Source organism: Tenrec ecaudatus, chromosome 6 (assembly GCF_050624435.1).
Source record: "Tenrec ecaudatus isolate mTenEca1 chromosome 6, mTenEca1.hap1, whole genome shotgun sequence".
NCBI lineage: Eukaryota > Metazoa > Chordata > Mammalia > Afrosoricida > Tenrecidae > Tenrec > Tenrec ecaudatus.
In genome coordinates, this window is record NC_134535.1 from 27,931,144 (window position 1) to 27,943,324 (window position 12,181).

A 12,181-nucleotide genomic window follows, 5' to 3' on the forward strand; every position below is an offset into this window, starting at 1 on the left:
ATGGCCTCTTGTTTATCTTCCAGCCTTTAACACCCCGACACTATATCTTTTGATAGCTGGGCACCATCAGCTTTCTTCACCACATTGGCTTATGCACCTATTTTGTCTTCAGAAATCATGTTAGGGAAGGTGAGCATCACAGAATGCCAGGTTATTAGAACAAAGTGTTCTTGCATTGAAGGAGTACTTGAATAGAGGCCTAAAGTCTGTCTGCTACCTTAATACTTAACAAATAAATATAGGTACATTTATCTACTTCCTATCATTATATATAAATGTATTTACATATGTACATGCCTGTATTTAGACCTCTATAAATGTCCTTTGCCTCCTAGTTCTCCCCTCTATTTCCTTTTACTTTCCTCTTGTCCCACTATCATATTCAGCCTTTATTTGGGTTTCCGTAATTCTTCTTGGCTTCACTGCCCTTGATCAAACCCCACCAGGTATCCCATGTCCTTCGTGTCGATTTTAGATCACTTGTTGTTCCCTTGTCCCTGGGTTTGTTGGCACCCCCTTTCTTTCCTCCGCCTCCCCCTCTCCCGTGTGAACCCAGAACCATGAGTCCATTGTTTTCTCCTAAACCTTGAACATTCTATGAAGTAGTGCTACTATATAAACCACTGGGGTTTACCATGAGTCAGAATCCAGCAAAAGCAGTGTGCAAGGCAAAATGGTATCAGTTTGTAACCATTATATCATTTAAATCTGCACAAAGATAATAATTAGCTCAATGGATTGCTATCTCCATTTAAAACATGACACAAGGTCTTTGGGTGTTGCAAGCTGTTCATGTGCTATGTGAAAGACTGGCCGTTGGAAGCCACCAGCAGCTCCACAGGAGAAAGGTTAAAACAGTCTGCTTCTGTAAAGGTTAAAGCATCAGAACTCTATGAGGCAGTTCTGTTCTGTCCTATAAGGTCACTATGAGTCAGAATGGAATTGATGACCATGGATTTAGATTGAGTTTTTGTGCCTTGTGTTGACTTTTTTGGGTGGAGGGAGAACAAACCTAAAGATTCGCAGTTCAAACCTACCAAGCAACACCAAAGAAAGTCTTGGCAATCTGCGCCCATAAAGTATACATGCAGGTGTCCTCAAACTACTGCCCGGAGGCCACATGTGGCCCGCAGAGGACATTTATTTGACCCACCGGGTGTTTCTGCCCGTTTGTTTTTTTACTTCAAAATAAGATATGTGCAGTATGCATAGGAATTTGTTCATAGTTTTTGCATTTTTTTAAACTATAGTCCAGCCCTCCATCGGATCTGAGGGACAGTGAGCTGGTCCCTGTTTAAGAAGTCTGAGGCCCCTGGTTTACAGCTTAGAAAACCCAGGTCCGGGACTCCAAAGCCCACAGGCATCACCAGTATACTACATTTTAAATAAAGTCAGCAATTGATATTAATATTTAGGATGACTTGTCAAAATAACTTTATAGGCAAGCGTCTATTTCTAAGGACCGTTTGAAAATATAATTATTTTCCCCTACGCTTACTTCTTTGAAACTTTTCAATAAGTAAGAACGCTTATGAAAAGTTACAGCTTCCTGGGGTGAACGTATTCACTATCTGAAAAATAATGACATGGTTAGCACTCGGCCTCCTTTGGTTCCTCTCCTAACCCACTTACATCCACTCCAGGTACAGCATTCCGTTATCGACCTCCTGCTTAGCCTGCAGCTTAGCTTGCTGATAAACTTCTGAAGTTTCTGGCTCACAGAGACCCAGCTGCACAATATTAGGAAACGGCTGTCGTCCGAGAAGGTGTCCATTTAAAGATAAAAACTCCTGAAAATTCTCACAGACTGTGCAATCCTGTGAACAAAAGGAACTCAGAATCGTTTCTGGTATTTTTGTTTCTGTGATCTTCTCACTCTGTAGGCTTAAATGAGACATTTCCTACATACACTACAGTGGAATAACCAACTGCTAGGGAACAAATTACATAGAGGTCTTTTGACTTTGAAAGCATGGGGCAAAATTCCCATTGTCAATCCACTATTTTCCTAGCACATTAAAAACCACTGAACACAATTCTCTCAGACCTTAATTCCATCCACATTCCCAGAACTCTAAGCATAAGGAAGGCAATAAGGAAGGGCTCAAGAATGAAATAACTAAATAACTACAAGATCAAAGTAGGGAAATTATCTTTTTTGTTCCTTCCAGTCTAATTCATGTCCACTATTAGACCTAAAATTCAATTAAAAGTAAAATGTCCCTTAAACACATACTTTCATATTAATACATACCTTCTCGTCTAATATATGCCTGTATTCCAAAAATTCATGAATCAGATGAGCAGGGCCTACAAGTTCTGTTTTTGCTTTAATCCAATCCAAGGAAAACATTAAAGCACAAAGTTCCTTATAAAAAAGAAAAAAACTAACATCAGTAGCATGCTAAAGAGAGTAGAAAAGTGGGGAGGAGAAGAGCCAATCAGGGTGCAGTGTAGCAACAATGAAACATACAACTTTCCTCTAGTTCCTAAATGCTTCCTCTCCCATCCACTATCATGACCTCAATTCTAAGTTACAAATCCAGCTAGACCAGAGGATGTACACTGGTACAGATAGGAACTGGAAACACAAGAAATCCTGGGCGGATGATCCCTTTAGGACCAGTGGTGAGAGTGGCGATTCCAGGAGGGTGGAAGGAAGGTGGGGTAGAAAGGGGAAACTGATTTCAGGGATCTACATATCACCTCCTCCCTGGGGGATGGACAACAGAAAAGTGGGTAAAGGGAGATGTCTGGGAGTCTAAGATATGACAAAATAATAACTTATAAATTATCAAAGGTTCATGAGGGAGAGGGTAGCGAGGAGGGAGGGGGAAAAATGAGGAACTAATGCCAGGGGTTCAAGTGGAAAGCAAATGTTTTGAGAATGATGAGGGCAACAAAGGTACAAATGTGCTTTATACAATCAATTGATGTATGTGTGGATTGTGATGAGTTGTATGAGCCCCCAATAAAATATTTTTTTAAAGGGAGAGTAGAAAAAACTTGAATATACCACTATTACTCCAAAAATACTAAAAGAAACAAAGCAGATATCTAAATTGTATGTAGCTAAAGGGAGCTAGTGAAAAATAACACACAAATGGTTCCAAAGAAACATAAAATGGGCTACGTCACAACTTAATCAAGGTAAATTTCAGATTACTGATGATTTTAAATATAAAACATTTTAAACTTGAAAATGCTAGATGACACAGACATACTTTCATAACCTTGTGGTGAAGGAGACCTCTGTAAACATGACAGCATGGCAAAATAACCCCCCAAAAAATAAGAAGAAGAATAAAATTATAATCAAACTTTCGTGGTACATCTGGCTATATAAAAATTCAAGCAGCCTTTTAAATGATTTTTTAAAAATTCAAATTTTCACAACAGTAAAAAATAGACAAAATGGCTTCATATTCTATTATATGGAGAATACTAACCAAAAACTAAAAAAATGGATAAAATCCCGATAGAAAATGTAGTAGAGGCAATCAGTAAGGCCAATTTAAAAAAAAGACGGCATAAATGGCCACACATTTCACCAGTCATCCAACCAACAATGATTTACTATTTCTTAAACGTCTCATTTCTAAAGAGTAAAGGAATAATAGTTGATAAAATCAAAGGAAATGAGTACCATCATAATGCTACTGACCGTAATCTAAATTGCTACACCTCGCAACTTAGCAATCTGTACTAAAATTTAAACTGTATACATGATTTGAAGCAGAAATTTTCCTTTTAAGAATATGCCCCAAGAAAACAATTAGATGAGTACGTCTATAATTCTAATTATTAATCAATTACTCAGCCACTGATAATTGGTATATACTGAAGAGCTTCCTAATGAAGATCAAACCTTCCATATGGATTACACCTCAACATTTTTAAAAAATCCCTCACAACTAAACCAACACTCAACCCCTTGATAAACGGAGAAATGACTCAAGTTGTACACTACTTCATTTTCTTGGCTCCACAATCAACACCCATGGAAGCAGGAGTCAAGAACTCAAATGATGTACTGCATGAGGAAAATCTGCAGGAAAGAGTCTTCAAAAGTGTTAAAGAGCTAAGATGTCATTTTGAATACTAAGGTTCACTGGGCTAAGCCATGATACTTTCAATCACCTCATATACATGCAAAAAGCTGGACAATATATAAAGATCAAAGAAATTGGATGGAGGAAAGACTGGGAGCAAAGCCTTTGGTACCTTCATTTGCTGATGGGACAAAACTCAAAGTGACAATAGCTGCAAGCATCAATTAATAATCAGAACTTGAAATGTACAAATTGTGAATCTAGGAAAATGAGAAGCTGTAAAAAATGAAAAGGAATAAGTAAAACTCAAAATTCAAGGCATTAGTGAGCTGAAATGGATTGGTCTTGGTCATTTTTAATCAGAAAATCATATGGTTCATTATGCTAGGAGTGACAAATCCAAGAGGAATGGCATATTTACTGTCAAAAATTATATTTCAAGATTTATCTTGAAGCACAATATGGTCTGTTATAGGTTGCTATCTGTCTGCAATCAAGGAAATCCAATCAATGCAAAAATTATGCATCAACCAGTAAAATTAATGATGAAGAATTCTACCAACATCTTCCGTCTGAACTGGATCAAACCTACAACAAAGATGCATCGATAATTACCGGCAATTGGAATGCAAAAGTTGGAAACAAACAAAACAAATCAGTAGTTGTACTTTCCAACTATATTCTTGTTGATAGAAACAAAGCCAGAGGTTGCATGATGGAATTTTCCAAGACAAACAACTTCTTCATCTTCAAAATACCTTTTTTCAAAACCACAAAAAGCAATATACACCTGAACTTCTCCAGATAGAATACAGAGAAACTAACTATACCTGTGGGAAGAGACAATGGAGCTCATTATCCACAGCTAAAATGAGAAAGGGCTGACTGTGTAACACACCACCAATTTCTCCTATGCAAGTTCAGGTTGAAACTGAAGAAAACTGAAAGAAGTTCATGAGAGATAAAGTATAAATTTGAGTCTATTCAACTTGAATTTCCAGAACATCTCAGGACCAGATAGGCCACATTAAACATTATAACAGAAGACCTGAAGAGCTGTGGGATGGCAAGATCATACATGAATAAAAAACTTTAAAAACAGGAAAGATCAAAGTGACACTTGAAAAAGATACTTAATCTCCCTGTTAATTGAGCACAGCTAAGGCAAATGGGAGAAATAATGAAGTCAAAGAGCTGAACAGAAAATTTCAAAGGGCAAGAAAATAAAATATTATACAGAAATGTGCACAGACCTAGAGCTAGAAAACCAAAATAGAACACAAACAGCTTGTCTTAAACTGAAAGAAATAAAGAAAAAAAGTCGAGCCTAAGTTGCAATACTGAAAGATTCTATGGGCAAAGAAATGGAATGATACAGGAAGCATCAACAAAAGAAAGATGGAAAGAATACAGTCTCTGTATCAAAAAACCTCGTTAACACTGAACCATTTCAAGAAGTACCACATGAGCAAGAACCAATGCTACTGAAGGAAGAAGTCCAAGCTGCACTGAAAGCATAAGCCAAAAAAAAGGCTCCAGGAATTGATGGAAAAGCAATTGAAATGTTTCAACAACCTAATGAGGTTCTGGAAGCACCAACTCATCTATGCCATGAAATCAGGAAGATAACTACTTGGCCAACTGACTGGAAAAGATCCATTATTTGTACACATTCCCAAGAAAAGGGAACTCTCAAATTACAGAATAATATTATTAATATCACATGCAAGTAAAATCTTGCTGAAAATCATTCAACCATGGTTGCAGCAGTACATTGATAGGAAGTCAATGTCAGGCCAAAGTCAGAAGAGGGCAAAGAACAAGATTTATCATTGCTAACATCAGATGGATCTCAGCTGAAGGCAGAGAATAGCAGAAAGAGGCTTACTGACTATACTAAGGCATTCAACTATATGGACCATACAAACTATAGACAGTCTTGAGAAGAATAGGCATCCCAGAACCCTACATTGTGCCCACATGGAACTTGTACATGGATCAAGAAGTTGTGTGAACAGAAAAAATAAATACTGCATGATTTAAATCAGGAAAGGTGTGCATCAGGGTTGTATCCTCTCACCATACATATTCAAATTGTATGCTGAGGAAGTAATCAGAGAAGCTGGATTATATGAAGAATGTGACATCAGGATTGGGAAAAGGCTTATTAACAACCTGCAATATGCAGATGACACAAACTTTCTTGATGAAAGAGAGGAAGACTTGAAGCCCTTGCTGATGAAGATTAAGGACCTCAGTCTTCAGTATGGACTACAGCTCAATGTAAAGAAGACAAAGACCCTCACACCTGCGCCAATAGGCACCATAATAATAAGTGGAGCAAAGGCTGGAGTTGTCGAGATTTCATCTTGCTCGGATCCGCAATCACTGCTCGTGGGAGCAGCAGTCAGGAGATCTAAGACTCACTGCATTGGGTACATCTGCTGCATAAGACCTCTCTACAGTGTTGATCTGCAAGGTGACTTTGAGGATTAAGAGGCGCTGGACCCAATCCATGGTATTTCCAATTGCCTCACATGCATGTGAAAGTTGGACACTGACTATGGGAGACAAAAGGACAATCAATGCATTTGAATTTAAGGTGCTGGCCAAGAATATTGAAAGGACCATGGACTGCCAAGAAAAGCAAACAAATCTGTCTTGGAAGAAGAATAGCAGTCAAGGATGGCCAGACGTTATCTCTCTACTTTGGACAAATTGTCCGTCTAGGGACTGGAGAAAGGAATAGGCTTAATAAAACAGAGGGGCAGGGAAAAAGAGGAAGACCTTTGACCAAATGGATTGACACCGTGGCTGCAGTAGTGCGTTCAAACATAAGAATTGTGAGACTGGCACAGGACTGGGCAATGTTTTGCTGTGTTGTGCATACTGTCGCTATGAATCTGAACAGACTCAAGGGCACCTAACAAGAACAACAACATCCAGAAGAACAAACAAATCTTACTTGGAAGAAGTACATACAGAATGCACCGTGGAAGCAAGAAAGGTGCAATGTAATTTCATGTAATTGAACAACATCAAGAGGGACCAATCTCTGGAGAAGGACACTGTTAATTATCGAATGCTGATACAACAGAAATAAAGTGTATGGCTTTAACAAATATATTTGCTTTTTCACAGTTTAAGCAACTAGAAGTCCAAAATCAGAGTGTCAGCTCCAGGGAAAGGCTAGAAGACTGGTAGCAGACAGCATCCTTTGAATGTGAGGTCCCTGCACTAAGAGCCTTCTAGACAAAGGGGAAGGTTGAGTTCAAGACACAAGGCGATTTCTAGGGAACACCCGCCCTGCCGACATTCAGAGGAGACACAGACCTTTCTCCAGATCTGACAGAGAGCCAAAGGCTTCCCTGAGAGATAGCACCCTGAATTTGGTATTCTAGCCTCCTAAACTGTCCAAGTATAAGTTTCTGTTTCTGAAAACAAAACAAACTCAAAATGAATGCAAGAAATGATTAAGTAAAAACAGGTGAATGAAAAGATTTTTAGTGAAGATTGAGAAAACAAAGTATTAGTGTGAAATATGCAATGGTCTGCTGTTAGACAACCGAAAAGAAGCAGCAGCTAGTGTTTCACAATATGAAAGAACTGAAGAAAAAATTCAAACCAAGTTGCAATACTGTGGTTTTATGGGTAAAATATTGAACAATAAAGGAAGTGTCAAAAGATGGAAGAAATAGAGTGAAGGGAGACGTCGGACAGTGTAAGATATGGCAAAACAATAATTTTTAAATTATCAAGGGTTCATGAGGGAGGGAGAGAGGGAGGGAGGGACAAGGGGGAGGGAAGGGGAAAATGAGGAGCTGATGCCAAGGGCTTAAGTGGAGAGCAAATGTTTTGAGAATGATGAGGGCAATGAATGTACAAATGTGCTTTACACAATTGATGTATGTATGGATTGTGATAAGAGTTGTATGAGCCTCTAATGAAGATGGAAGAAATAAATTCACAGTAACAAGAAGAATTAGTCCATATTCAAACATTCCAGGAGGTAGTATATAGTCAAAAAATGAGGAAACTGAAGGAAAAGGTCCAAACTTCACTGAAGAAATGGGTGAAAACTAGACTCCAGGAATAGCTGGACTATTGATTAAAATGTTTCAATAAGCAGATGGTGCACTGGAAGTACTCATTCATAGATGTCAAATTATTTGGAAGACAGCTCTCAGGCTGACTGTAAGAGATTCATATCTGTGCCCATCCCAAAAAAGGAGATCCAACAGAATGCACAAAGTATCTACCAATATCATTAAATATCATATACAAGTAAATTTTTCTGAAGATGAATCAAAAGTTCAAGCCAGACTCAGAAAAGGGCGTGGAACAAGGGATCAATGCTGATGACAGAAGCAGAAACTACCCAAATGAAGTATCTTTGTTGGGACTAAGCAAAGGCATTCACTAGATAACAAATTAGGAACAACACTGCAAAGAATGAAAATCCTGGAACATTGCATGGTGCTCAGGCTGAACGTGTACATGGACCGAGAGGTAGTAATTCAAGCAGAGCTAGGGACTATTGTGTGGGTTAACATCAGAAAAGGTGTGTATCGCGGTTGTATTTTTCACTCTACTTAATCCTTGCTTGCTGAAAGAGACCTTGAAGTACCTAATACAGATCAAAGACTACAGCCTCCCGTGTGGATTATATCTCAACATAAGAAAGCAAAAACAACCCCCCAACTACCATAATCCGAATTCTACCTTGCAAATCTGGATAGAGCAGAGGTTGTACACTGGTAAATATAAGAGCTGGAGGCACAGGGAATCCAGGGTGGATGATACCTTCAGGACCAGGGGGTGAGGGGCGATGCTGGGAGAGTAGAGGTTGCGTGCTTTGGAAAGGGGGAACTGATTACAAGGATCTACATGTGACCTCCTCCCTGGGGACCGGACAACAGAAAAGGGGGTGAAGGGAGACGCTGGATAGGGCAAGATATGACAAAATAATAATCTATAAATTATCAAGGGCTCAGGAGGGAGAGGGGAACAGACAGGGAGGGGGGAAAAAAAGAGGACCTGATGCAAAGGTCTTAAGTGGAGAGCAAATGCTTTGAAAACGATGAGGGCAAAGAATGTATGGATACGCTTTACATAATTGATGTATGTATATGTATGGATTGTGATGAGTTGTATGAGTCCTTAATAAAATGTTTATAAAAAAAAGAAAGCAAAAACCCCCACGGCAGAGCCAATAAGCAACATCACAATAAAATGAGGAAAGACGGAAATAGTCAAGTACTTCATTTTCCTTGGATTCACAATAAGCTCTCACAGAGAAGCACTCAAGAACTCACACAGCATCGTGCATGGAGCAAATCTGCTGCACAAGACCTCTTTGAAGTGTTAAAGACAAAGACAGCCCTGTGAGGACTAAGGTGTCCCTGACTAAAGCTATCATATTACCAAACACCATATGCATTAGAAAGCTGGACAACGAAAAGGAAGACCACAGACTAAGGCCTTTAACTCGTTGTGCTGGTGAAGAATATTGACTATGCCACCGACTGCCAGAAGAACGAGTAAACTGGTCTAGGAAGAATTACAGTCACAATGCTCCTTCGAAGTCAGCCTGGTGAGACTTCATTTCATATGCATTGGTCCTTGACCGGGAGAGACCATTTCCTGGAGAAGAGCATCATGTTTGGTAGAGGGTCAACCAAGAAAGAATAAATCTCAAGAGATGGACTGACAGGGTGGCTCAATCCATGGGAATGGACTCAAACAAGGCAACAATTTTCAGGATGGTGCAAGTCTACGCAGCAGTCTGTTCTGCTGAATATGATGAGGTCACTAAGAGTCAAAACCAACTCAACAGCATTTAACATCAACAAGGTTCTTTTTAACTCACTGCAAGTATACACAAATCAGAAATCCTTATGTAAAGTTGGTCCAATAAAAACCATTCTCCTTTATTATTATTTAAATCCTTTTATTGGGAGCTCTTACAGGTCTTATCACAATCCATAGATACATCCATGTGTCAAGTGCATTTGTACGTATGTTGTCATCATCATTTTCAAAACCTTTTCTTTCTACTTGAGCTCTTGATATCAGCTCATTTTCTCCCTCCCCCACCGTGCCTCCCTTATGAACCCTTGATATTTTATACATTTCCCCCCAAAAAAAAACCCATTCTTAACAAAGGAACTCTCCTTATGGGACTGAAAGAAAGTTAGGTGAACAAAGGGCTCAAGGAGAAAGAAAATGTTTTGAAAATGATGGCAACATATGTACAGATGTGCTTGACACAATGGATGGATGGATGAATTGTGCTAAAAGTTGTACAAGTTCCCAATAAAATGATTTTTAAAAAGAAAGAAACCTATGCCAAGATACTTCAAAATTAAGCTTTTGAAAAACAAAGACAAAAATAACAAAAAGAAAGTGAGGTGAAAGAAATTAATTTTAAGATGCATTCCCCTTACTTTGTGCATATTGGCACAGGCCATGTGATGGGCCAGGAAGTGGTACCAGTACATGCAGTCCTCCTGATCTGGTGACAGAGAACGCAGCTGGTGATGTCTTTGGAATTGTGTGATCAGCTTCTTATGCAGATCCTGAAATCCCAATAAGACAGTTCAAAGATCAGAAACAATTTCATAACCTAGAGTCACTCTGGCTTCTAAGCTATTAAAAATGCAGAGAGAATCTCCCAACAAGATATTATAAAGGGAAAAAAAGACTATCTATTGACAACATGCGCCCCCTCCCCCTGCACCATTGCCAATACGAAGCACTGAGGACACTCTATAGTTTTCTAATATTCTTGCAAAAAATGCATACTTTCAACAGAATCCTGAGAAAAAAACAGATAAATCAAAATTAAAGGACATCCTGAAAAATGGCCAGTACTCTTCAAAAGTGGTAAGGTTGTGAAAAATAAAAACTCAGGCATTTTCAGAGATTAAAGGAGACTTAGAAAATAACAACTAGGGTAGAAAGGGGGAACTGATCACAATGATCTACATATAAACCCCTCCCTGGGGGACAGACAACAGAAAAGTGAGTGAAGGGAGAAATCAGTCAGTGGAAGACATGGAAAAGCAAAAATGATTTATAAATTATCAAGGGTTCGTGAGGGAGGGAGGGAGGATAGGGAGGGGAAAAATGAGGAGCTGATCCCAAGGGCTCAAGTAGAAAGAAAAGGTTTTGAGAATGATGAGGACAACAAATGTACAAGTGTGCCTGACACAATGAAGGTATGTATGCATTGTGATAAGAGTTGTACGAGCCCCCAGTAAAATGATCTATAAAAAAAGGAAAAAATAACAACTAAGCAGGATGTTTAACATGAAATCCTGAATTGAGTATGGGCCAGAAAGGGGGCAAAAATGAGAAAGCCGGTGAAATTCAAATTAAGTGTATGGATTTATCAATTGTGTTGTAGCAATGTTAATGTTATTATTTTCATAACTGTATTATAGTTATGTTGGTAAACTTTAGGGGAAGGAGCCCTGATAGCAGATTGGTTACACACTGGGACACTAACCAAAAGATCAGTAGTTCAAAACCCTAGCTACTCCCAGGGAGGAAAAGGAGACTTTCTATTTCCAACAAGAGCTAACAGTCTCAGAAATGCACAGGGGCAGTTCTACCCTGTCCTATAGGGCTGTCATGAGTTGGAATTGACTGGAAGACAGTGACTTTCCTTTGGTTTAGGTGAAGAACATATTCATAGAAATACTCTAATACTTTCTGCAACTTTTCTATAAGTCTAAAATTATTTCTGAATAAAAATGCGGGCAAAAAAATAATGTACAACAGATGCAAGTACCTGAAGTTGGCTGCGATATTTCTCGGTAAGGAAATCTACTTGAAGATCATGTAAGTAGTAACAAAATGACTTTCCATTTCGATCGCAGAATAAGAGAGACTTATTAACAAACTCTTGCAGTATGTCTTCAACTTCCTCAGTTTCCAAGTCCCAGAGAATGCATAAAACCTAGGAATCAATCAAAACATTTAATGTGCCACAGAAGGAAAATGACCAGGATTGCAGATAAGGTGTTAACACACACAAAAAAATCTTAAAGCCCTCACTGTCTGCATTTATAAAATAAAGCCTAACTATTCCTTAAGATAAAAAAGAGGAGAGAGAGAAAAGTTAA

The 12,181-nt window shown here is 38.7% G+C and overlaps 1 protein-coding gene across 2 annotated transcripts in view; it reads right to left on the reverse strand.

The window, feature by feature from the left end:
* The window catches only part of APAF1 (apoptotic peptidase activating factor 1), an 85,898-nt gene that overhangs the window by 51,922 nt on the left and 21,795 nt on the right, over positions 1-12,181 (reverse strand). For both annotated transcript variants that reach the window (XM_075551130.1, XM_075551131.1), the window contains 4 exons: positions 11,848-12,015; positions 10,499-10,630; positions 2,255-2,368; positions 1,633-1,817 (listed from right to left, as the gene is read on the reverse strand). In XM_075551130.1, the coding sequence (XP_075407245.1) occupies positions 1,633-1,817; positions 2,255-2,368; positions 10,499-10,630; positions 11,848-12,015 (599 nt within the window). The remainder of the gene's footprint in view (positions 1-1,632; positions 1,818-2,254; positions 2,369-10,498; positions 10,631-11,847; positions 12,016-12,181) is intronic.